The 25,907-nt window shown below is 39.7% G+C and overlaps 2 protein-coding genes across 3 annotated transcripts; one reads left to right on the forward strand and one right to left on the reverse strand.

The window, feature by feature from the left end:
- Nucleotides 1-319: 319 nt before the first annotated feature.
- On the reverse strand, nt 320-13,819 carry LOC146546544 (cytochrome P450 2J2-like). Of its 2 annotated transcripts, none has more exons than XM_085266376.1 (9): nt 13,538-13,819; nt 10,123-10,259; nt 9,881-10,011; nt 9,161-9,321; nt 8,022-8,198; nt 7,000-7,138; nt 6,722-6,909; nt 2,201-2,342; nt 320-1,211 (listed from the first exon to the last, which is right to left on the reverse strand). In XM_085266376.1, the coding sequence occupies exons 1-9, from the start codon at nt 13,736-13,738 to the stop codon at nt 1,036-1,038; spliced, it is 1,452 nt and encodes a 483-aa protein (XP_085122502.1). In that variant the 5' UTR covers nt 13,739-13,819; the 3' UTR covers nt 320-1,035. The 2 variants fall into 2 exon arrangements, with proteins under 2 accessions (XP_085122502.1, XP_085122501.1); XM_085266375.1 differs by having other exon boundaries at nt 9,862-10,011; nt 10,097-10,259; nt 13,538-13,815.
- A 3,108-nt stretch (nt 13,820-16,927) lies between these two features.
- On the forward strand, nt 16,928-23,142 carry cyp2ad2 (cytochrome P450, family 2, subfamily AD, polypeptide 2). Its single transcript, XM_085266403.1, has 10 exons — nt 16,928-17,207; nt 17,665-17,827; nt 18,288-18,441; nt 18,548-18,704; nt 18,788-18,964; nt 19,286-19,427; nt 19,891-20,078; nt 20,183-20,324; nt 20,413-21,933; nt 22,019-23,142. Exons 1-9 carry the CDS (start codon nt 17,025-17,027, stop codon nt 20,586-20,588), a joined length of 1,482 nt encoding a protein of 493 aa, XP_085122529.1. The 5' UTR covers nt 16,928-17,024; the 3' UTR covers nt 20,589-21,933; nt 22,019-23,142.
- The last annotated feature ends 2,765 nt before the right edge of the window (nt 23,143-25,907 follow it).

The raw sequence follows: 25,907 nt of genomic DNA on the forward strand, positions 1-25,907 counted from the left end.
ATTGTACATAGATCTATTCTATTCTATTCTATTCTATTATCAACATAGCACTTGTAGCTAGTGGGACATGATGATTTGCTTCTGTCTGCTTACTGTCTGGGATGGAAGATGACAAAGTGTTATTAAAAGTGGGCCAACATTTCTCTACAACTATGTGAGAGACAAGTCATACAGAATGAAAATATTTAAAGTTACTGTTGCTAAAGATAGTTTTTGTTTTTTAAAGTACTGCAGTGTCCTGTGAAACGTTTCTTTTTCACATAACTGAATGCAAAGGCAGTTCGTTTAAAAAAAGTATCCTTTTCTAATAGCAAATGGGTATTTTTATGAAGTAATTTATTGAGATTGAAATCTCCTTTACACGTGAGATTCAACAACAAAAGCATAAACAAAGTATCAGTAAGAAAAAATAGTTACAAGATGCTGTACTGAATCTCCATAGACAAGGAAGGACAATAAGGTGCACTGACCAGTAGTTATACAGGCGAGGAAGGCATCTCAGCTGTTTAACTTCTCTCACGGAGAACCATTTAAAAAATTATATAGATAAAAGAAGAGAATTTCAAAAGTCCATCATCTCAAAGATGGACTTGTGTGAAGATTTGCTGGTTTTCTGCTATTATTTTCAGATTTTCATTCTTTTGGTAAGTGATCATTTGAAAAAAGTATTTTATGTGTGTAATAATCTCTAAATAAATTATTTACAGGTTCAACAAATCCAATGTGCAGAGAAAATATCATAAGTACGACGTTTTGGTGATTCCCTTGAGAGGTAATGGTCTGTGGATTTTATTGCATCAGGATTATTTTATTTGTGAGTCCATATTTATTCAGAAAAATCGTGCAAAATTAAAATACGTTCAAATTCAATTTAAAATATATATTACTTATTAATTACTTACACTAGAGCGCTAGAGATAGACAGAGAGAACAGTAAAGCAGATATTCTTTATGCATTGCATCAAAAACAATAGCAGAAGATAGTAATTGAGAGCGCAGAGAAACAGACATGCTCAGCTGAGGATAACTCGTGCTCTAACGTGGCACAGCACACAGACGATAAGGTTTGGGACTGCGTGTGGCTCCCAAAATGAAGTCCAGACTGGGTTTCTCTCCAGCAGGTGCAGTAACTGAAAACTTCTGCAGCAGGGAGGTGAAAAACAGGAATAACTCCATCCTGGCCAGCTGCTCCCCAAGACACACACGCTTACCTGAGAATACACAAGACTACATGTTTTAAATACATAATTTACTGGGTTTCCACGCTAATCACAGCTTATAACAGTTATGTATTCATTTAGATCAACAAATAAAGCACAAGAACATTTAAAAGCACACAATTTAATGCAAGGAACAAGCAGCAGAGTATCTGCTAATCTGTATCTACTTCACCACTTTATCACTGTATTGAGTAGTGTAAATATGATTATGCTACAAATAATCAAAATAAAATGTTACATATACAAAAAGTTGACCATAAGCAGCAACATGTAGCATTTTTTAAACTTCTGCCTAAAACAGCATTTACCAGAGTTTTAAAGGATTGTGTTAGGTGTGGCTGTGTGCAGACAGGAATAGGACCCAAGGTGCAGACTCCGGAGACAGAACTTAAACCAAAACAGCTTTAATGTTGAACTCAAACATAACATAACTGGGGAAAAAAGGTCAAAAATAAACTAACACCGGCAGATTGACAAAACACACAGCAAAATAAACGGTAGATCGCGACACAGACACTAAGAAACACAGGGCTTAAATACACAGAGGGAGCAATCAGGAAATGAGTAACAGGAGGGAAACACAGCTGGGGCAAATCAGAACTGACGAGACCAAAGAAGCGTAAACTGAACACACTGAGAAAAGACAGAGACCTTCAAAGTAAAACAGGAAACACATAACACAGACTGAACAAAGACACAGACTCACATGCAGGCACTACAAAGGGAACAGAGACGTGGGACCAGGGCAGACACAAACACTGACTGAACACGGGGATATAGGAATTAGGATACACATAGACGCGAACTAGACAAGGGGATGCAGGTGATAGGGGAGACAGAGCAACTAAAGAAGACAGAGACATAAACCATAAGACAGAACTGAAAGAAACCAAAAACTAGAAAGTATAAATAATATAATAAACTCAAAACCCCTGGGTCAACGACCCAGGCATCCTAACAGATTGCAACTGATGACTAACCTGCAGAAAAGGGAATGAAGGCCTCCCTCTTCCTAAATTTTCCATCCTGGTCCAGAAAGTGTTGAGGGTTGAAGGAATGTGGAGTTTCCCACATAGACTCATCATGTAGAACAGAGTGCAATGGAGCCAAGATCTTGGTGCCCTGAAAAATACCATTTGTTCAAATTGCAGGATTTGAACTTCCCATTGGCTACAGTTCTTTAGCATCAACACTTGGTATTTGAGTATCTGAGTATTTGAGTTGTAACTGTTCTTTGTTCATTACTTATGCTCCCGTGTCAGGGTGTTTCCAGAGGTGGGAAGTAACAAACTAACTTTATTACTGTAACTAGAATTTTCAATTGTATTCTATTCTATCCTATTCTATTTTATTTATATAGCGCCAAATCACAACAACGGTCGCCTCAAGGCGCTTTTTATTGAACAGTAGATCGTACAATAATAGATACAGAGAAAACCCAACAATCATATGACCCCCTATGACCCCCCTAATACACTTGGTATTTGAGTATCTGAGTATTTGAGTTGTAACTGTTCTTTGTTCATTACTTACAGACAAAAAAAAAACAAAAAAAAACAGACATCTACTTTGATAAAGTAGACTTTATCAAAGCAGATGTCTTTCTGAAAGCGCTGTAACTAAGTTTAAGAATATAATTTACCCACTGTTATCATCTTCAATGCCCTGTACCAACACAGAGCAGAGCAGCTATCTGAACGCTACCCCAACAGAGGTCGATTATCTTATTAATAATTTCACCTCCTCACTACGTACGACTCTGGATACTGTAGCTCCAGTGAAAACTAAGGTCTCTAATCAGAAGTACCTGACTCCGTGGTATAATTCTCAAACACGTACCCTAAAGCAGATGACTTGTAATCTGGAGAGGAAATGGCGTGTCACAAATTTAGAGGATCATCATTTAGCCTGGAGAAATAGTTTGTTGCTTTATAAGAAAGCCCTCCGCAAAGCCATAACATCTTACTATTCATCACTGATTGAAGAAAATAAGAACAACTCCAGGTTTCTCTTCAGCACTGTAGCCAGGCTGACAAAAAGTCAGAGCTCTTTTGAGCCAACCATCCCTTTAACGTTAACTAGTAATGACTTCATGAACTTCTTCACAAATAAAATTTTTATCATTAGAGAAAAAATTACCAATAATCATCCCACAGATGTAATATTATCTACAGCTACTCTTAGTACCATTGATGTTAAGTTAGACTCTTTTTCTCCAATTGATCTTTCTGAGTTAACTTCAATAATTACTTCATCCAAACCATCAACGTGTCTTTTAGACCCCATTCCTACAAAACTGCTCAAAGAAACAGCTTTAGTCAAACAGCTAACAGATCATCTGCAGAGGAATGGTTTATTTGAAGAGTTTCAGTCAGGTTTCAGAGTTCATCACAGCACAGAAACAGCTTTAGTGAAGGTTACAAATGATCTTCTTATGGCCTCTGACAGTGGACTCATCTCTGTGCTTGTCCTTCTAGACCAGGGGTGCCCAATCCCGGTCCTCGAGAGCTACCGTCCTACAGCTTTTAGATGCATCCCTACTCCAACACTGCTGAATCAAATGGTTTGATTACCTCTTCAGCATGCCATCGTGTTTGGCAAAGGCCTGATAACAAGCCATTCATTTGATTCAGCTGTGTTGGAGTAGGGATGCATCTAAAAGCTGCAGGATAGTAGCTCTCGAGGACTGGGATTGGGCAGCCCTGTTCTAGACCTTAGTGCAGCATTCGACTGTTGACCATTATATCCTATTAGAGCGATTAGAACATGCTGTAGGTATTACAAGTACTGCACTGCAGTGGTTTGTATCATATCTATCTAATAGACTCCAATTAGTGCATGTAAATGGAGAGTCCTCTTCACACACTGAGGTTAATTATGGTGTTCCACAGGGTTCAGTGCTAGGACCAATTCTGTTTACATTATACATGCTTCCCTTAGGCAGCATCATTAGAAGACATAGCATACATTTTCACTGCTATGCAGATGACACGCAGCTCTATCTGTCCATGAAGCCAGATAACACACACCAATTAGTTAAAGTGCAGGAATGTCTTAAAGACATAAAGTCCTGGATGGCCGCTAACTTTCTGCTTCTTAATTCAGATAAAACTGAGGTTATTGTACTCGGCCCTGAAAAGCTTAGAAATATGGTATCTAACCAGATTCTTACTCTGGATGGCATTACCTTGGCCGCCAGTAATGCTGTGAGGAACCTTGGAGTCATTTTTGACCAGGATATGTCCTTCAATGCACATATTAAACAAATTTGTAAGACTGCTTTCTTCCATTTGCGCAACATCTCTAAAATTAGGAATATCCTGTCTCAGAGTGACGCTGAAAAACTAGTTCATGCATTTATTACTTCCAGGCTGGATGACTGTAATTCATTATTATCAGGATGTCCAAAAAACTCACTGAAAAGTCTTCAGCTGATCCAAAATGCTGCAGCAAGAGTGCTGACAGGGACTAGAAAGAGAGAGCATATTGCTCCTGTTTTGGCTTCCCTTCATTGGCTTCCTGTTAAATCCAGAATTGAATTCAAAATCCTGCTCCTCACATACAAGGTCTTAAATAATCAGGCCCCATCTCATCTTAATGACCTTGTAGTACCATATCAGCCTATTAGAGCACTTCGCTCTCGCTCTGCAGGCCTACTTGTTGTTCCTAGAGTATTTAAAAGTAGAATGGGAGGCAGAGCCTTCAGTTTTCAGGCCCCTCTTCTGTGGAACCAGCTTCCAGTTTGGATTCGGGAGACAGACACTATCTCTACTTTTAAGATTAGGCTTAAAACTTTCCTTTTTGCTAAAGCATATAGTTAGGGCTGGACCAGGTGACCCTGAATCCTCCCTTAGTTATGCTGCAATAGACGTAGGCTAGACGTAGGTCTATTAACGCATAGTGAGTGAGAAAAGAGACTGGAAAGGAAAAACTCAATGCATCATGGGAATCCCCCATACCTATGTCTATTGCAGCATAACTAAGGGGGGATTCAGGGTCACCTGGTCTAGTTTTCAGGTATCTGTATTTGAATATTTATTCTTCTGACAACTTTGTACTTTACTCCCTACATTTTTAAACAAATATCTGTACTTTCTACTCCTTACGTGTTCAGAAAATGCTCATTACTTTACGTTCAGTGTTATCATTTATAACGTTTATACTCAGGGGTTAAAGTTGGCCGGAACTTTAATAAGGCAGGTGTCTGTATGTTGTGTTGGCGGTACTTCAGCATCTAGCTAGTGCTACAGATAAGGAGGATGCATGAAGCGAGTGTTTTTTAAGTTGCATGCAATTTAAAAATCAATGTTTCTATCAGTCTAAGTAGCCTGAAAAGAAAAGCGTCTGGACTTCTTTAAGTTTCCTTCACAGACAGTTTCTATTAGCTCAGCAAACATCAGAAAACACACAAGCTGTTTGTGTGCACTTTTTCGCACAGTGCGTTCATAGCTAAAGGTCAAGTTGATGGATTTCACAGGGAGAGAAGAGAATGAGAGTTAACTTCACTGGGAGATGGATAAAGATTTGGGAAGAAAAACCCGACAGGAGATGAGGAAGAGAGGTTAGATTTAAAGCTGGAGACTGCACAGTGACGCTTAAACAGAAAATTTAAAGCTTACATGCAATGTCATTATTTTAACCACATGTTGGAACTTTGTATGATATGTTTTGATAAGTTATGTATTTTCATTGTCGTAAAATGTCCTGCAAAACAAACTAACCTATATTAACTTTGTGCTATTCAAATGTTGCATGGAAATACTGGGTAGTTTTGTCCAGGATAAAAAGGTTAGTTTGCATTACAGGGCTGAATTTACAGTAAAGCACTGTGTTGGACTGGTGCACAGTAGCTGTGGTGCTCCTAGTCAGATTTAGGTTACATCAAGTGTAGCAGCAACTTTGCATTTTAGATGATCATGCTTAGATTACTTCACTGAATTTAAACTTTATAGCAACTCTGTATAAAGTGTAGGGGGATAGACATCTGCCAGGATAGATGAAAAAACACATCTACACTTGTTGTGTAATTGTGTAAATCTACAGAGAAGAGCAGGTCAGCTGATCACATCATGTACGCTAAAAACCTCCTGGAGCCATAGCTGGACTGGCCATCAGATCATGCATAGCAGGCATCTGCCCGGTGGGCCAATGGGGAGTTTTTGTTTTTATGGGCCGATGGGGTTTTTTGTGTGTGTGTTTGTTGATTCGTTTTTTTGTAACAGTATAAACAACGAAAGGTGGTGGACTGGCCAGAAGCTGGCCGATGTGTAAAATGTAAAAATAACTCAGTTGTTTGGTGGTGGCTATGGCGGAGCTTCCACTGAGCTCAGCAGGTGGATGAGGGAAAGGTGGATGAATAGTGGAATTGTAAAGTGCTTTGAGTGTCTAGAAAAGCGCTATATAAATGCAATCCATTATTAGTATGTACCTTTGACACATCTGATTATCTCAGAGTTGTTTTTTTTTAACTGGCAAACATTTGTTACTGGTTGATTGTGTACCTTTGGGATTGAGTACTTATCCAGAGCTGTGTTCTTGTTTGCCACGCGAAGTATGTTAAGTGGGGCAATATTTCCACTTCTCTGGATTTCATGAATAACTGCATCAGTGAACGGCATGTTTTCTCTGTCACTTGTAGACGGCTGCCTGGATGAACCAACCACAGCATCTATCTCAGCTTGGACTTTCTCTGCACACACAGAAAACAGGAAAATAAGTGTTGTGCACAGTTGACTAAGCTCACAAATATTTATCCCTGATAGATATTACCCTGACACACCTTGTATATCAGGGTAGTGGATCATATATAAAAGTCCCCAATGTAAAGTAGTAGTTGTGGTTTCAGTTCCAGCACCAAACAGGTCCATTGTGCAAGCCATCAAATTTTCGAGATAAAACCCAGAATCTTTATCTTCCTTCTATCAATGATACAAGAGAAAATTGTTATATTTGATTATGTACACAATATAAATACAAACCATCTTATCAAAACGTTTTGTAAAGTAAAGAATAAAAATTTTTAAATTCCCCTCTCGCCCCCATGAAGGTGCAGAGATCTTGGATGTTGTTCCTGGTATCTGCTGGAGCCACTTGCTTTGCTCCGGGGTCACTGCACCGAGTGCACCGTAACAGTGCAAGATCAACAGGACCCTAAGAGCCTTCATCAGGAACTCAACGGGGATGTGGCGAACAACACTAGAGACCAACAGGATCTACCAAGGAGATGCACTGTCCACACTGATGTTCTGCATAGACCTAAATCCTCTCAGAGAGGTAAGGCTGTCAGAACGGAGGGGATCACACTACCAGAAGGAAACATTGCAGACACTGAGGACAGACCACCCCCTAGGGTGGTTGAGAATGACGGAGCTAAGAACCTGTGGGACTTCCAGATACAGACAGACAAAATGGTGATGGTTAACCAACCAGACATAGTAGTTGTAGACAAGCAGGAGAAGATGTAGCAGAAGACGTACTGATAAACGTACCAATGACAGTAACATCTCAAAGAATGAACACCAAATACTGGAGAAGTACCGGGGGCTCAGAGAAGAGCTGAAGAAGGTGGAGAGTGAAGGTAACAGTGGTCCCAGTGGTAATCGGAGCACTAGGTGCAGTGACTCCCAAGTTAGGTGAATGGCTCCAGCAGATCCCTCTGTCCAGAAGAGTTAGAGTTAGAACCCTTAAGCTCCCAGCCCTCTGGTAGAGGACCTGAGCTTGAAGGATAGACTACTTGCAGAGGCGAGAGGGGAATTAATTTTTTTTATTAAAGCAAATCGAGATAGACATGAAAACACTAACCTCTCCCATTTCTTTGAGAAAGGAGTCAATGTAGTCTCTTGGTGATGATGGGTCAAAGTTTTCCTGGTGTTCTTTGATCCTAATTTCTACAAATTCAACTATTTTCTTTGTCAAGATAAATATCGTCTGGTGTGATCCAGGCAGCCACTTCATCAGCCAGGGTATTGTATTGTACATCTGCAGAGCAGGAAGACAGTAACCAGATTATCTAATTGACTGGCCGTATTAACATAAGCAATAATAAAGATCATTATTACTGTGTGTTCATGAATTTTAGGTTTGAAACCTGCAGCTGTATCATTGCAAGAAAGGCCCTCCCTACTGCTTTTGCAGCCTTTTTGTTGTTGCAGTGCGTTTGGCCTCTCAGGGCCACCGTATTAATGTAATAACTTAAAGGTGGGATAATTATTTAGTTGAATTAGTTTATGTATAGGTAATTAGGTAGGTCATTTGTTTGTTTTCATATTAAGTGTGTTTATTATTGGATGGCACCTCTATACAGGGCACAAGTTGGGCATGCACCAAGAAAACAAAACAAAACAAAGAAAACAAAAGGGCAATTTAGTTAAGAGTGAAGTCACACAGCTTTGTGACCTGTCCGTCTCTCTTCATTTTTAAAATGGTTCGAACATTTTAGTGTGAAACATATCACTGCCACAATGTTTGTAAATGTGTCAAAGTAAAAAAGGCTCAATGAAGTTTATTAAAAAGTATTTTTGAGCTGTTTGCTTGGAACTGTGAATTAATTTAAGGCTAGAAGTCAGGGGTGTCAAGCTAAGGCTTCATTCATTAGGATTTACACTCATCATCACGGTGTGATTGGTTTTATAATAGCAACAAGCAGCTCTGCTTAAACTGTTGCCCTTACTGTATCTAACCAGGAAATGTTAGAAAATGAATGGGTGAATTGGTTCTGTTTGGCTTTTACGGCGATGGGTAAATCTGATACTGCTGTATTGTAGATCCACATTCAGTAAATAATCCTTTCTGGAGTGTATTTCACTTGTAATGCACAGTGGTGAAAAACCGCCAAGTGGACATCACAGCAGATAGATATGCAAATTGATTAAGCACACATTTACATCCATGTTTGAGACTGGAACTAGAAGTACATGAGTGTGTGAATAACATGCACTCACCCGTACTGTCAAATTTCCCTGTAATCGAACAATGTCATTGAACATCTGGAGAATATACTGGAATTGCTTGTCAGTGTACTCAAATCGATTGCCGAACACCAAACAGCAGATGATGTTTGAGACTGCATTATTAATCAGGTTCTTAGCATTAAAGGGTCTGCCTGCAAAATGAGGAGAAAAAACATCCATAAAATTAAAAAAATTAATTAATTAAATTAAAATTCAAATACATAGTTGGGAACAAAGGGGACCTTGAAAATTGCAAGTGAAATGCACCTCCAACTCTTACCCAAGGGTGTCAAATAAACTTTGGTATAAAGGATTAGGGAAATGTCCCGAGTGTTTCAGAACATTTCAGCAAATAATTGTGAATCTTAACAAAGAATTGGAGCTATATCAATAAAACTAAAATCAAATGAACAGGATATAATGCATGTCAACAAGTGGAGAAACAGAGTGGGTGCTGTTTTTAATGTTTGGCCTCTGATTAGAACTCCTTGTTAAAGCATAAATCAGGTGATGAGCTACAGGTAATGAAAAGTGGGACAGTTATTAAGGAAACCTTTTAGGCCATGTGCTTTAGTACTGTGAACCTTATAAACATGTCATATGGTAAGCAATGGTGAATTATATTTAAATTTTATAAACACACATACTAAACATAGATAACATGTAACTATATTGTTTTTTTTTCTTTGTGCCTTGCTGATCTGTGAAAGCCTCTGTGAGATACTGGCACTCCTGCTGGATGGATGACTCCAGGGTCTTCTTCCCCAGACCAAAGTTCCTGAATGTGTGAAGAACAAATCTCCTCTGTTGCTTCCAGGGATAACCATTTGACATCACAAGACCTTTTGGAAATAAAAATTAAATTAGACTTGATGTGATCAGTTCAATCAAGTTTTTGGAATTTTGGAGGGAAAATGCCAACACTACCTTTATTCCCAATAATTGATTCAAATAAGGGCATAGTTGGGCGATCCACGAAGTCTTCTCCTTGGTGAACCAGGGCTTCTTTCACAAGTTTGTAGCCATGAACGACCACAATCCTACCACCAAAGAGTCGAAGGCTGAAAATGTTTCCATATTTCTCTGCAAACTGAACACAGACAGTATATTGTTGTTTTTGGAGCAAGATACATTCTGAGGAGGCTATATATAATAATAATAACAATAACAATAGCAATAACAATAACAATAATAATAATAATAGTACATTTTATTTATAGGCGCCGTTCAGAGCCTATCCCAGCTGTCATAGGGCGAGAGGCGGTGTACACCCTGGACAGGTCGCCAATCTGTCGCAGGGCCAACACACAGAGACAGACAACCATTTGCACTCACGTTCACATCTATGGGCAATTTGGATTAACCAATTAACCTACAAAATATATGTATATATAATAAACATGGTAAAATAAAATTTAGACATAAACAGTCATAAAAGTCTAAAGGCAAGTATAAAAACTGAGCAGGTAAAAATGGACTAAGACAGATCAGGTGTATGCAATTCTAAATAGATGAGTTTTGAGACGTGATTTAAAAGTGGTGAGACAGTGTGTGGTCTGGAGAACAAGTGGAAGTGCATTCCAAAGTCTTGGGGCAAAACAGCTAAAGGCTCTGAGTCCAATGGTAGTCAGGTGAGCAGGTGGAACTGACAGAAGGGAAGCTGAAGAAGAGCGGAGTGTACGGGGGTGAGTATGTATGGAGAAGATCGGATAGATATGGAGGAGCTAGGTTATGAAGCGCTTTGAAAGTGAGAAGCAGGATCTTGAAATTGACACGGAGGTGAATTGGAAGCCAATGGAGCTGTTTAAGAACAGGTGTTATATGTTCAGTGGCTCTAGTTCTGGCAGAGGTGGGACCAAGTCATTGTTTTGCAAGTCTCAAGTAAGTCTCAAGTCTTTATCCTCAAGTCTCAAGTCAAGTCTCAAGTAATGTCAGGCAAGTCAGAGTCGAGTCTCAAGTCACTGGTGTAAAAGTCCAAGTAAAGTCACAAGTCTGAAATTTTGAATTTCAAGTCCTTTCGAGTCTTTAAAAAAAACCCGAAAAAAAGCATGTTGCAGTTATGCTAAATGTAAATATTAGACCATGTAATTTTTAAATCTGTGTTTTTCTCAACACATGACAAAATAGTGAACTTAGAAAATATACACAAATTGTGAAATTGCACCTCTTTAAAATGCAGCTCAATTAAACCTAGCTCCAAGAATAATTTTCACCGACAGTTCTGAGATAAGCTGCATGTTATTCTTGGATGCGGTTGTAGGACCGGCTTTAAAATCGCATGACAAAAATATCATACATAAATAAATGATATTTTAAAAAAAATATAATTTAAAAAAAAACTGTATCACCAACGTAGCCTGGACAACATTTGCTAGTTAGATGAAGTCAGCTATCTCATCGTAGCATATTTATATGCATATTTATAATCATACGGTTCTTGGAGTGAGTGCATACACTCATGAAGTTTAGTAACTTCCGGTCACTGCAACAAGCCCAGGTACAGTTTACCGACGGATGGGTGCAGGACCTTGAAATGCACCGTGTAGAACGAAAGACCATCGTACGTATCATAAGTTTACCAGTCTCACAAATCGTCGTCATAAATACACATTCGTTAACCGTTTATTAATAGGACCTTTGAGCTCAACGGTAATTAATTAGTAGTGGAAATAATTTCTGGTAGCATCACAGAAATGTAGCAGTGACAATAATATTGTATGCTGTAATCGTACTGGGCAATTAGTGACACAAAAAACCTGTTTTATCCTGTGAATAAAAGTATGTTTTTGTCAATGTACCATAATAACAGAAGCGAAACACAATATTCTGTCAGGACAATTCACTATTTATGCACAATAAACAAAGGAGCATAGCGCTACAATTTCTGTTCAGCGCCAGACTTGCTTGTAACCTATATCACCAATTATGTTAAGAAAAATGACGCATTAACTACAACAGCAGACTGACCTTTGTGGAAATGCTTGGAGCAGACTAACCTGTGAGCTGGAGGGTTCTGGGACGTTATAATTGGTCTTTGAATGGCTGCAATCCAGTCGCATCTTTGTTACTTCGGAAACATGGCTCGAACAATTTCTCTTCAACGACGTAATCCGATAACAACCGATCTCTTTACCCGTCGGCTTCCCGTGGCTGTCATGCGACCAGCTATTGCAGTTAATAACACAACAGCTTCTTGACATTTTTGTGTTTCTTTTTATCGCTGTGTAACTGATTTTAATTGAAAGCCTGCGTGCGCTAGTACCGCTTGCCACGAGTTCCCAGAATCCTTTGCGGTTCTACCCGTGAATGACGTCACATTTTCAATCTCTATATAATATGCATGTTAAATTTTATATTTGGGGTAAAATATCAAGTCTTTTCAAGTAAACCGGTTCAAGTCCAATTCAAGTCCCAAGTCATTGGTGTAAAAGTCCAAGTCAAGTCACAAGTCTTAGAACATTATTTCAAGTCAAGTCTAAAGTCATAAAATTAATGACTCGAGTCTGACTCGAGTCCAAGTCATGTGACTCGAGTCCACACCTCTGAGTTCTGGAAATAATACAAGCAGCTGTATTTTGAACTAACTGCAATTTATGGAGAATTTATGAGGTAGACCATAGAGAAGAGAATTACAGTAATCTAAACGAGATGTGACAAGAGCATTGACAAGTATGGTGGTACTGTGTGGAGTGAGTGAGGGACGAAGGCGGTTATTATTACGGAGATGAAAGTAGGAGTAGTATATATTATATATATTCATATTTTGCAATTTATATAAGAAAAGGTTTTTGTTGTTTTTTACTTAATATCAGAACTGCTGTAAGCTAGTAGGCCACAGTTAATTTCTTCTGAGATTAATAAAATATCCTTATTCTGCATTCAGCAGAGTGGGGAATTCAGAACAGCTTTGGCATTAAGACAAGTTCCTATAGTTATGAAAATGTCACTATATCAGGTGTTAGCCTACCTGTAATGAGGCCGTTAAGTTAATATTCAGTTAAATAGCTAAACTTGTGAGCAATAAATACCAGTTCAGTGAAGGGTTCAATGAACCTCTTAGGTTTATTGAACCCTTCACTTTACCCACATGGGCACGGGGGGAAGCTAAATGCAATACAAATACAAAGTATTTCTATAGAAGCTAAATAACGACTCTGTCTACTTTGGTGTAAATTATGCCTCCTTGCACTCCAGTGATTCATTTCACATGTTTGTTTCCTTTCACATTATTTTTCTGCTTTTATTATTAGTCAGTGAGCTGCAGGTGAAATCTGTATGGTTGAAAGAAGGGTTTTTTTTTTTTCAATTTCAAATGTTTTTTAATTTTATTATAATATAATAACTTTTTATTTAGGAATGGACTCATACCTCTGTTAACTGCAGGTGAAGTCTGGTAGATTGGATGCGATGAAGGTCACCAATGAAAGGAAGAGCCCGGGGTCCAGGAGGAAAGTTTTTTGGCACTCTGTTCTTCAGAAAATCTGTCAACAGTAGAGAAACAGTCAAAAATATTAAAATAATTTTGCCATCTATCCACTCCAAGCCGAGAACCTTGTATATCAACTCCATATCTTCTCTTCATCTGTCCCACTACAAGTAAACAGAGGACAAACACAATCAGATAAACAGCACTGACTGTGGTGTCCCACCTCACACTGAACCGTGAACTGTGAACAAAGTGCAAAGTTTAACACACATGTGTCAAAGTCAAGGCCCGCGGGCCACATCCGGGCCGGCGTACATTTAATCAATCAATCAAGGCTTTATTCGTCACATGCAGGTTGCCTTGCAGTGAAATGGGACATCCCCCCCCCCACCATGCACACACAACAAAGACATCACATGGGGATACAGGTTGGAGATCGGTAGCATTACAGAAAAACACTGAAATATACACTACAATGGGAAAGTAAAAAAAAAAGACCTCTGCTCATGCTGGGCTCCCATGGGAGGACAGCATGAGAACAGAAAACAAAACAAGCTCCTCTGCACAAAAAGCACATAAATGTCCACAGCACAACATTATGGAACACGTGACTAGCCACAGGGTTGGGTAGGGGGTGAGTAATCCGATTTGTATCTGGCCCGTGAGATGATTTTATATAGATATACTATTATAGTTATGCATGGCCCGGCAATATGAGGTGCTCCTAATATACAAACTACAGATCCCATAATGTGGTGCTGCAGCCTCCTTGCTGGACGCTAGGCTAACTGGGAACATTCATGTGTCGTGCCAAACTAGGAATCCCCGACAGAATTTGTTTCCCCTCCGTCGGGAGCACACGCTGGACTGTCCAAATCACGGACAAACAGTATCCCACATTGTTTATACAACGAAGTTATAGTGGGATACAAATAATATCAGGCTGATCCTGCCACAATTTGTTCCCCCTGTGTAAATCGCTGACAAACAGTATCCCACATTGCTGATTTTTAGTTCACAAACACTTCTTATTATGACGCATTACTCCTGAAACTTTGGAGGATTTAGCTCTTTATATAGTAAAGTTATAGGAGAATAAAAATATAAAAATAGTTATCAGCCAAAATGTTAATGGTTTGTTAAAATAATCCCATCTGATACCCCGTGAGCAATAAATATATCATTTTCTGTTGTAACCCTCAAACTGAATGGTAATGTAACGATACAAATTTTTCACTTTTTCACAAAATGAAAACATCAGTACTCCCTGCGTGCTCCCAGCACAGGGGAAACAAATTCTGTCGGGGATACCTACTTTGGCACGACACCTGTGTTGTGCGGTGAAAAAAGCGGACTAGTCAGCAGGATGCGAGTAAAGATGCAGGAGGAGAACTGTACCGGTGAGTTAACAGCATATCACTGATCATACACCAGGAAAGGCTGTGTGGTAAAGTCCTAAAAATCGAGCATGTAATGATCACCCTAACGCAGACCGTAAATTTTATCTGAGCTAAAAGTTTAAATCACCGTCAATTTCAGTCTTTTATGTGGGAAATAGATTCAGAGTTTGCCGACATTCCTTATCGTACTGAGGTCTGTTGGCTGAGTTGGTATAAAAATTCTCAATAGAGTTTTTGAGCTCAGCAAGGAAATCTGTCAGTTCATGGACATGGCATGTGTGATGCTGAACTGCACCTGTGCAGATTCAGATGGAGCTGCAGTGTAATGATACCCTCAAGGGAAAGTACAACACTGAATGGCCCACACAGTTTATTAGTTCCATTCCTGAGGCAATGCCCAGCTCTGTCGACATGCGGCTCCAACCTTGTGTATGCTTTCATTTATTTTTTCTGGGGTTTTTGGCTGCATGTTCATATTTCTAACTTGCACAATTTTGACAGGATATATTTTTATGAAGAGCAAAATATTTAAAGTTAAAGTTGTTGTTTTTTTTAAGTTTATTTAATCTGGAATGATATTCCTTTCTGTTTTTATTCATATTTATGTTTAAAAAACATTGTTTTAGTGTGTTCAATAAATGTTTATATTGTTTAGCCTGCAACCTAAAGTGTGCCTTGAGTTTTGGCCCCATGTGCAATTGAGTTTGACACCCCTGCAATAGAACTTAGAAAACATATCAAATGCATAGACTTAGTAAATGCAGATCAATTTTAATTTATTATGGTTTTAATGTGAAAAAAATAACAGGGGGATTGAGTTTAAAGTCAGTAATACCCAAAAGGTTGATTCTGTTCTCTGTTCAGCCCATTCATTCAGTGGTGCTAGTTTCAGTCATTGTGCAAATGTACTGTTTATAATGTTGGGGAAACCTGCAGTCAGCGGAGACTTAAGAAATCACTTGAATGAGTGACGAAACGTTTCTCCCATTACGTCCAGATGAACAGAATCAAGCTTTTAGGATTTATTTACCTGAATGATTAGAGTCAATAACACTGAGTTCTCTTATTTGCAACATTTTAATACAATCAAGGGAATAGTTTATCAGGCAACTACTAAAGTAAAGCAAAGATATCTATTCTAGCATCGCATTACTGAAGTGCCACATCCGACTAATCTCATCAGAATAAGGAAGTTTGCTTTTTACTGTCCACATCCAGAAAGAGTTTCCTCACATCAGCGCTTCAAATTACACGCATGCGCACAAATGCACAGTTTTATGTAACTTACACCATCACTTGTTGATTGTGTAACTAGAGAGTAGTGTTTTAAGTAGAGAGCACAGTCAGACGGAGAATGTCTGCCCGAGCATTTTTGTCCTGAACTCTCTGGAGACACAGTAAACAATGTGACACTGTGTGCATGGATTTGCAGGGTGGAGGAGAACAAATACAACATATGAGAATTACCGAGCCTTTAATGGATCATCTAATCTGTTTCCTCCATATGTTGGCTCCCCATCGAGCACTGCTGGGTTTTCAGTCTCAGTACTCACTGAAGCAGAGCTTTTGTATTCTTTGAGCTGTTAGTTGAGCTGTTCCTGAATGAACTTTGGAAGAGTTTTGTCTCTTTCCTCATTACTACTTCCTGCCTGAATTGTTTATCTTACCAGATGGCCACCCCCGCATTACCTTTCACTTCATAATTGTAAACTGTGTAATACTGACATTTTTCAAGTGTGAAGCATTTTGAAAATACACCACAAAATAAGTTATTGTGCAACCAAAAAAAAAACTAATAATATATCTTTTACGCATCTATGTTTAACACACAAGCTCACAGTCATCACTCAGCTGAAACAGTTCAAATTCCAGCTTCTGACAGTTCCCAAGAGTCTATTTGTGTTATGCAACATGTTTGGGGCCGCTTTTCCTGAGCACTCTGCAGCCTGATGATAACACCACACATACCACAGCACTCTTTGCTGGATCGCACTGCTTCTCCTGCAGAGGGATTTCTGATACTTCAACCATGATTTTTCAAGCTTTCTTCGATTGTATGAATTTTACTAGTTGGTTTTTGCTCAGTTTTGTATTGTTAATTTTAAGTGATGTAATACGAAACCGGAGGCCTCGCAACTTTCCACCAGGACCCTGGGCTGTGCCTCTGCTAGGAAATGTCTTCACTGGAGTAGACTACAAAACAATGCATGAGGTGAGGAGGAGAAGATCCTTACAGTGCAACTTGGTTTACATACAGTAGGCTGGCAAATATAATGTGCACGATGAATAACAACAGATAATAACAAGACTTCAACTTTAACCTCCTAGGACCTGGCATCCATATATGTGGACTTCACATTTTGGGTTATTTAGACCAAAATACTCAATTTTGCTCTCCAAGGGCCTGAGATCCACTTACAAGGACATTATACTGCTACTGTTCTATCGAAATTTTAAACAAATATCCTTATATGTGGCTCTCATTTTTCTTAGAAACAAAAATCAGGTAAAAAAAAAAAAAATCTGGTAATTCTTTGTTTTTACATTCATCTGGTCCCATTCAGCCCAAATATCAAAGAGAAATTAAAAATGTATGCCGTGGAAGAGTTCAGGTCTTCTAAAGGAATACCAACTGTGAAACATTTCTCTTGATTTATTTCTAAATGCAGCTGGCTCAGAAGTACGGCCCCGTGTTCAGTTTGAGGAGGGGCAGTGAGAGGATGGTGTTTGTTGCAGGATATAAAATGGTCAAAGAGGCTCTTGTCAGCCACCTGGACAACTTTGTTGATCGACCAATTGTCCCTCTTTTCCATGTTATATTCAAGGGCATTGGTGAGTAGTTAAAACACGTGCACGAAAGCATGTGCTATCACATATATTTTTGGGTGTACCAACCTCCTTCCCCAAGTCTTAAACTCTATTAAATTTTTGCCTTTTGGAAATGACAAGCACCAATATATCATTGGCATAGCATTAAATGAGAAGTCCTGTGGTGAAATGCAACTAGTAAGTCAAATTTTACCTACTTTCTAGAAACTTTAGGTACATATTTTAATGTGTTCTCCATTAGACACATTACACACAGCAAGAACGCCTTGGGTTGATTCACTGCAGTGAATTTGGTAGTTGATGATTTTCTTTGTGAAGTGTGCATGTTCTCCCTGTATCTGCATGGGCTTTATTAGCTCCCATGTTTCCTCTCACAGTCCAAAAACATTTTACCCTGTGCCCTACAAGATGTACATTAATGCAGAGACTTCCTTGTTATTAACTTAATATAATATTCTAATAGGTATAGCGCTGAGCAACGGTTACCTGTGGAAGAAGCAGAGGAAGTTTGCCAACACTCACCTGCGTTACTTTGGAGAAGGCCAAAAGTCACTGGAGAAGTGCATTGAAGTGGAGTGCAGTTTCCTTTGTGAAGCTTTCAAGGAGGAGCAAGGCAAGTAGGCTGCAGGAATTCACATGACTGAAGGGATTGCTCTGCACTGAAATCATTTTTGTAGCAGGATTTCTCTTGACTTGAGTAGAATTTGACATCTTCACAGGTAGACCATTCAACCCCCACTACATCGTAACAAATGCAGTGGGTAACATCATCTCCTCTGTGGTCTTCGGACATCGCTTTGAATACAGTGACCCCAGCTTTCGCAAAATTCTGGAGCTGGACAATGATGCCGTTGTGCTTGCTGGTTCAGCTCAGACGCAGGTACTCGTTGTTTAAACTACCATGTGATGATCATTTGCGATGTTGTTGTTGGTCTTTTACTAAGAGTTTATCATCCTCACCAGCTGTATGATGCCTTTCCTGGCTTGATGAAGTACCTGCCAGGACCTCACCAGACTGTCCATGCCAACTACAGGGAGATTGTGGCTTTCTTAAACAGAGAAATTGAAAAGCACCAGGAAGAGTGGAACCCAGATGACCCTCGTGATTTCATTGATGCATATCTGTCAGAGATGGAGAAGGTAACACAAAAACATTTCTAGTGAAGCATATGAATACTATTCTGTTAGATTTTAAAAAATTAATTGAAACAATAAGCATGTGTTCATGTAAACCATGACAATTGTCTATACCGGCCACTAATAGGTCACATTTGTAATGTGCCAGAACTGTGTTTAGATTCAAAAGAAGTCCTTCAAAAGTTTCTGAGACTTCAGCCACCCAAATGAATCAGTTAATCAAAAAACACAATCCTTATGATCATGAGATTAACTAGTAATAAAGTAAATTGCCTAAATGAACCGAGTACTGTGGATAATGTCTGTATTTTTCTGTTACATTAGAAAAAAGAGGATCCTCGTGCTGGCTTTAATATTGAAACGCTTCTGGTTTGTACCCTTGATCTGATTGAGGCTGGGACAGAGACAGCTTCCACCACTCTACGCTGGGCTCTAGTATTTATGATGAACTACCCAGAAATACAGGGTTGGTAACTTATTACTCTATCCCCCTTTCTCACATCCCAGATTGCATATCTTCAATCCCTGCTTTCAACTCTCCTTTATCATCGCATGAAGAAAAAGTGAAGGTCAAAAAGCTTGAGAATCTTAAACAGCTGAAAGCAAATAAAGGATGGTTTCCTCCTCCAAGAAGAATTTGTGGGTTAAATTCTAGGTGGGCCACTTTCATAATGGATACGCCTTTGCATCCTTGACTGTAACTCCAAAGGAGAGAACTCCCTTTTTTCTGTCTGTCAAATGCATTTTAAGAATTGTAAACCATTGGTGTATTGTCATGAGATTTTAGGTCACAAGCAGGATAAGGGGGGACAGATGGGCAGGCACAAACAAGAAAAATGAGAACAGCCTGAAGAATATAGATTTTAGGCCAGTCTGACTATGATGGTTATTAAGTTGTCTGTTTTAGTCGTTACTGTTTCCCCTTTCAGAAAAAGTCCAGGCAGAGATAGACAGAGTGGTCGGACAGTCTCGCCTGCCCACCTTGGCCGACAGACCCAACCTACCCTACACTGATGCTGTTATCCACGAGACCCAAAGGTTTGGAAATATTGTTCCATTGGGATTCCCAAAAATGGCCAGTAAAGATTCTACACTGGGAGGATACTTCATTCCTAAAGTAAGGGATTATTTACCAGACTGAGCCAGAAATTAACATTCATTTCATATGTCTTTCAATTATTTATAAATAGCTAATAACAACATCTGATAACACTGTTTCAGGGCACAGCTATTACTACAATACTTTCATCTGTGCTGTTTGATAAGAATGAGTGGGAGACTCCAGATGTCTTCAATCCTGAACATTTCCTGGACTCAGAGGGCAAATTTCGAAGAAGAGATGCCTTCTTGCCATTTTCAGCAGGTAATTTTATAGCGTGTAATTAGGTTTCCATTAAGAGTACATTTGATAGCAAAATGAACAGCAGGATAAATACTTCTGTTTCCCACAGGTAAACGTGTGTGTATCGGTGAGCCCCTGGCCAAAATGCAGCTCTTCCTTTTCTTTGCATCTCTGCTCCAACGCTTCACCTTCAGACCTGTTCCTGGAGAAATGCCGAGCTTGGAGGGTGTGATGGGCTTCACCTACTCTCCCGAGGAGTTCAGGGTGCTGGCAGTGCCTCGCTGAGGTCATGCCATGCAAACACAAAGATGAATAAACTGAAACTCCACAAGCTTTATGGGATCACCAAATCACAGCATACAGAAAAAGCATACTAGAAACACAGAAAATATACTCTGTAAAACATTTTACGAACATTTCACATAGTAAGACACAATGTGCATGTCACAGTGCTAACTGTTGTTGTACTTTTATTTCTTGTCTTTTACTGTGAAGCACTTTGAGTTTTTTCTGTGAAAAGTGCTATATAAAACAATAAAGTTTTCTTACATAATACATAATAATGGTTAGACAACCTTGAAAAAATAATGTGCATGCATTATAGCAACTGACTGAAAATTAGGTGCCACATGATGCCATAAGCTAATAGTAACTTTATCTATAATAAGGCAAATTCTTTAAATATATGCTGTATTGAAATTAAATTAACAAAAAGAAAGTTTGATGACATGTGGATAAAACTGCCCTTTTTACCTATTTTTATCTATTAGACTTTACAATTCTTTGCCAATCAAACTGTTCTGTGAACTTTGCATCTTTTTACAACTATTAGAAATGCAATTTCCTTTCATGATAAAACAAATTTCTCTGGACTGCAAAAGATTACATGTTACCTATCAACAGATAGATAAGTGATTGTGTAATACTGAATACAAATCTAGTATAGAATCTAGTATGTGAATGCTAGAATTCACAGCAGAATTAATTCTAAAAATGGCTGCCAGAATCAATTTACTGAGCAAATTTAAAATGAGTCTTATTCCTTTAAATGTAAAATTATTTTCTGTTACAAATACATCACAGCGTGTCTTTGGGTCATGACTAAATAACTCTTACAGGCTTTAGGAGAGAATAGTGACAAGACACCATAAAATGAAACACTTTAAACATACTGAAATGCTTTGAGTGCTCAGTAAGACTATAAATGCTTTTCAATATCCAGTTAAACTTCATGCCCAAACTGCTTTGGACCTTGAGTTCCCTGTTTGCACAGTTGAAGTGTCACGGACCCGGCTCTGGAGGACTCGGGGGTCCGTGACCAGTTTTGACTGTTGTTATTGTTGTTAGTATTATTATCATTTGGTGATGTGTGTTTTCTCCACAATGCTGTGTTAGTCTGTGTCCCAATCGTATGTATAGGCAGGGTGTGGGTGTATACGTGTGTATGTCTGCGGGTGTGGCTGGAGGATGGAGCACAGCCACCTGCAGGCCTGATGGGTGTGGCCCTGCAAAGGACTGGCCACACCTGAAGTTCCTGCCACACCTGTTGGTGATCAGGGCTCGTCGGGGGAGCTACTTAGGAGAGTGTTGGAGCTCCCACCGGCGCGGGATCATTGAGTTATTGTACCAAGTTAGTGTGTCAGCATATGTCTGTGTTGTTCGTATATTCCCGCCGAGGGTTAGTGTTGACGGCTGCGTCTCTGGTTTTCCTACAGGAGGAGGAGTGGTCCGGAGAGGCAGCACGCACGGGGGTGCGGAAACACAACAGCGGGGAGCACGAGCACAGATATCGGAGGGAAGCACGCACACGGGGTTCGAGGGAGCAACAGGGAGTTATTGTATTTACAGCCTTTTCACTGTAAATAAAGAGCACTGTTTGCATCGCAGAGTCTGCGTTTTGGGTCCTCCTTTCCCCACATCCCCACGGTCTGCCAGCCAGACCGTGACATGAAGTGGGTGAGAGTTAAAGGAGTTGTTTTGCTCTGGTTGAAAAGGAAAAAATATGAGTTGGTGTGGTGAGCTTTAAAAACGTATTTAAATCAGTTTCTTTCATTTCTTTCATATTGTTGAAGAGTCTTTCTTGGGCGGGCAAAGCAGCTTCTGTCACGATCCTGGGTCTTAGGACCCAGTGTTTTGAGTTCTAGTTCATTTTGATGTTTATAGTATGTTTAGCTCATTAGGTCTCCTATGTTCATTTGCTTATTAGTTCCCCCTTGTGTTTCAACCCATGTTAAGTCTCCCCTGCCCTTCATGTCTCTCTGTGCCCCCTCTGTTCTGTTTATTGTGTGTCTTTGCATGTTTGAGTTTCTTGTTTTCTGTCACCCTGCATTGTGCATTATGTTCTCATGGTTGGTCTTTTGTTACTCCCTCTAGTCTAGTCTCTTGTGTTCAAAGCTGAGTATTTCCCTCTGTGTATTTTGGTTCTTAGACCTCTGCCTTATGGTTTGTCTCTGTTTCTTAGTTGCTGTCTCCACTGTGTCTAGTTCGCGTCTCTGTGTGATACTTCCTGTTTTACTTTGAAGGTCCATGCCTCATGTGAGTGTTTCTAGCTTTGCGTCTCTGTCTCGTCCAGTCCTGATTTCTCCCAGCTGTGCCCTCCTTCTGTGTCTCATTCCCTCGTTATCCCTCTGTGTATTTAAGCCCTGTGTTTCTCTTTGTCAGTGTCGTAGTCTCCATCATAGCTGTGTGATTTTTCCCTGTGGTTCTTTGTGCTTTAGTTTTCCCAGTTTAGTTTATTTTGTATTGTTTTTCATGTCCCACTTCACGCCAGCAATAAAGCTGTGTTTTTTGAGTTTACCTTTTGTCTCTGTGAGTTTGCGTTTGGGTCCTCTCCTGCCTGCCACACAGCCGAAACATGACAGCTTCCCTCTGGGTCTGTATTTCTTAGCTACATCCGGCAGAAGGTTCCTTGTGGCATACACTGTGGCTCCCTGTAAGAGGGATACTGATGCAGTGAAGGAAGAACACTTGAAGACAGGAATTATCTTCACCTGATGTCCAATTTATTCACAAATGCTTATAACTAGTGATGGCCCGCTTGAAGCTGACGCTCCGGAGCGTGTGTCGAAAAAAACAACACACTGGTTCAGAAGCACTGTGTCGAGGCTTGCTTCGTTTGGCAAAAGTCACGTGACCAGTGACGTCCGAAGCTTCATTACGCACGTAACTGCTTCGGTACCTGATTCAAACGGATATAAGGAAGTGAATCATCCACGGGATTCGTGGAGTGTGTTGATGGTGACAGAGAGCGAAGAGGTGATCATTCCACTGACAGATATGGAGCCAGCGAGGAAGAGAGGACGTTCTGGCGTGTGGGAATATTTTGAGTTGATTTTGCTCAATTCATTTTATCTGCCGAAGTGAAAAACTTGAAATGTCCAAAATCATGTTTTCATAATGGAAATATCATTACAGCATATGACTTTAGGAACACTTCCATGTGAATTAAAGCTAATGAAGACTACAACAATGTATTTGACACTATACGTACATTACATTGCTACAGTTTAGAAAATCATTTTGTTTATTGTTTTTAGGTGATAGTCTGCAGGACCCAGGAATACCTGCATATCTACCAGCTTGCAGTGTAGTTCCTGCACTCCACAGCCTCTTCTGTTCCATGCAAGTGGATTTTCTCCAGGGCAGGAGAAACTATTTCTAAGAAAAGAAACAGACTCAGCCAGCGCACAGTAACACTAATCCTCTTGTTAACTGTAAATAACAAAAGGGCTACCTTACATTGATCATGTTTTTACTTTGCAAGTTCTTGATTAGGGGTGGGTTTTGATTATCGCCTTTCTGATTACAATCCATGCTAAATTGAATAAAGTGATATTGATTCATTAAAATCCCGTGTCGATTTGTAAATTAACGTTATTATGCCTGAAACGCCAGCATCTCAGGTTAAACCTCACAACATGTCGTCAAACACCATGCAGCTAAAACAGTACCTGGGAGCAGGTTTACGGATTCTGCATACAAACGTGAACACAGAGCGCGGACCCGACGCGTCAGAGTCAGATTTTGATGTGTCGGCGGGTCCGCGCTGTGTTTGCCTCTTTTTTCTTCGCTGGCTTCTGCAGCTGCAGGTTTCATAACTCTCTGTTTACATCTCTAATTAAGTCTCACATGTGTCAGCTTTCTTTTAATAGATACGAAATTATGGATATATACTGTTAAATGATCAGAATTGTAATATTTCTGACTGAGGCAAAACTTTCCAGATTCCAATCAAATTGAATCGGATCCTGTATCGAATCAAAAATGATTCTACAAATCAGTGACGATGCAGCCGTACTCAGCTCCCTAAGCATTTTCCCTTTCCAGTTCACAATCAATCCCACCCCTAGGTCAAAAATATGTATAGGACAATTGGCCTCATCTAATATTTTGTATGAACCTGTCCAGCTGTCCAGTGATTAAACGACAAGTAGATGGAGGCAGGACTTCACAGCAGGGGCATACTCCATAATGTGCTGTGCATTCTCATATGTATATTATATATATTGCTCACTTATTGTATTTACCAACATCAAGGAGTTATGAGCAAAGAAAGGCCACACCATAGTGCATGTTTAAATAGGGAAAGTTTATTGATCAAAATGTATTACGCAGATACGCATTACATTTTTTTCAGCCCCCCAATCGAGAAAACAAAACCAATTACATGTTCAAAGCAACGGAACGGTGGCCCAATATCAGAGAGAACTCCACTCTTGAGTGAGCAGTGATAATTGAGCAGTCCGTTTTATTTTGCAGATTCAAGCTGCTCTTCAAAATTTTCACCACCAGATGTCACCGGAGAGGACTGTGTTGAAAAGCTTCGAGTAATGAACCGTTTTTCAATACAAGCTTCAGTGCTTCGGAAAGCTTCATTTGGCCATCACTACTTATAACTATGGCGTTATTTTTGTGCATCTGCAAATGGTTTTTACATGCGCTCAAAAAAATTTTTACGTGTGCTCAAAATTTCTTTACTTGCACTGAGAACAATGGCACAAAAATAACGCCATATATAACAAAGCCGCTTAGACTGATGGTATGTACCACAAAAGAAAAGGAAAATGTTAAGTTGAAATATTAAATGTTTGTCATTTTTATGTTTACCATTTGTACATAGTTTTAAAGTATTCTTTCTGTCCTCCCCTCCCCAGATCCTTAAGATTCTGGGAGGGGGGGTGATAGTGTTTTTATCACAGGAACACCCTTGTTTGATGTTGGCAAACTTCCTCCCCTTTGTATGGCTTCACTGTGTTATCTAGGGTGAACCATCTAGGGTGTGGGGGAGACTACCCTCTTTATGACCAAGGATGTTCCTGCTGTGCTTTTATGTTATATGACCCTTTGATCAGCAGGGTCTCTCTCACACACACACACACACACACACACACACACACACACACACACACACACACACACACACACACCCAGTGCCTTGTCTTTGTAACCAAGGGGGGTTACGGGGGAAGGTATGTGTTGTAAACTATTGTTTATTGTGTGAACGTTGTCAATAAAAGGGAGCGAGAGGGGGCCGTCGTCGAGGTCATTTATGATGAGCTGAGATACCGACAAGGCCTCCCTTGCAAGTAAAACGATCGATCACTG

The sequence above is a fragment of the Mchenga conophoros genome, linkage group LG23 (assembly GCF_057382185.1).
Source record: "Mchenga conophoros isolate Kocher_MC1m ecotype Shallow Benthic linkage group LG23, M_conophoros_male_GT1.1, whole genome shotgun sequence".
In the NCBI taxonomy this organism is placed as follows: Eukaryota; Metazoa; Chordata; class Actinopteri; order Cichliformes; family Cichlidae; genus Mchenga; species Mchenga conophoros.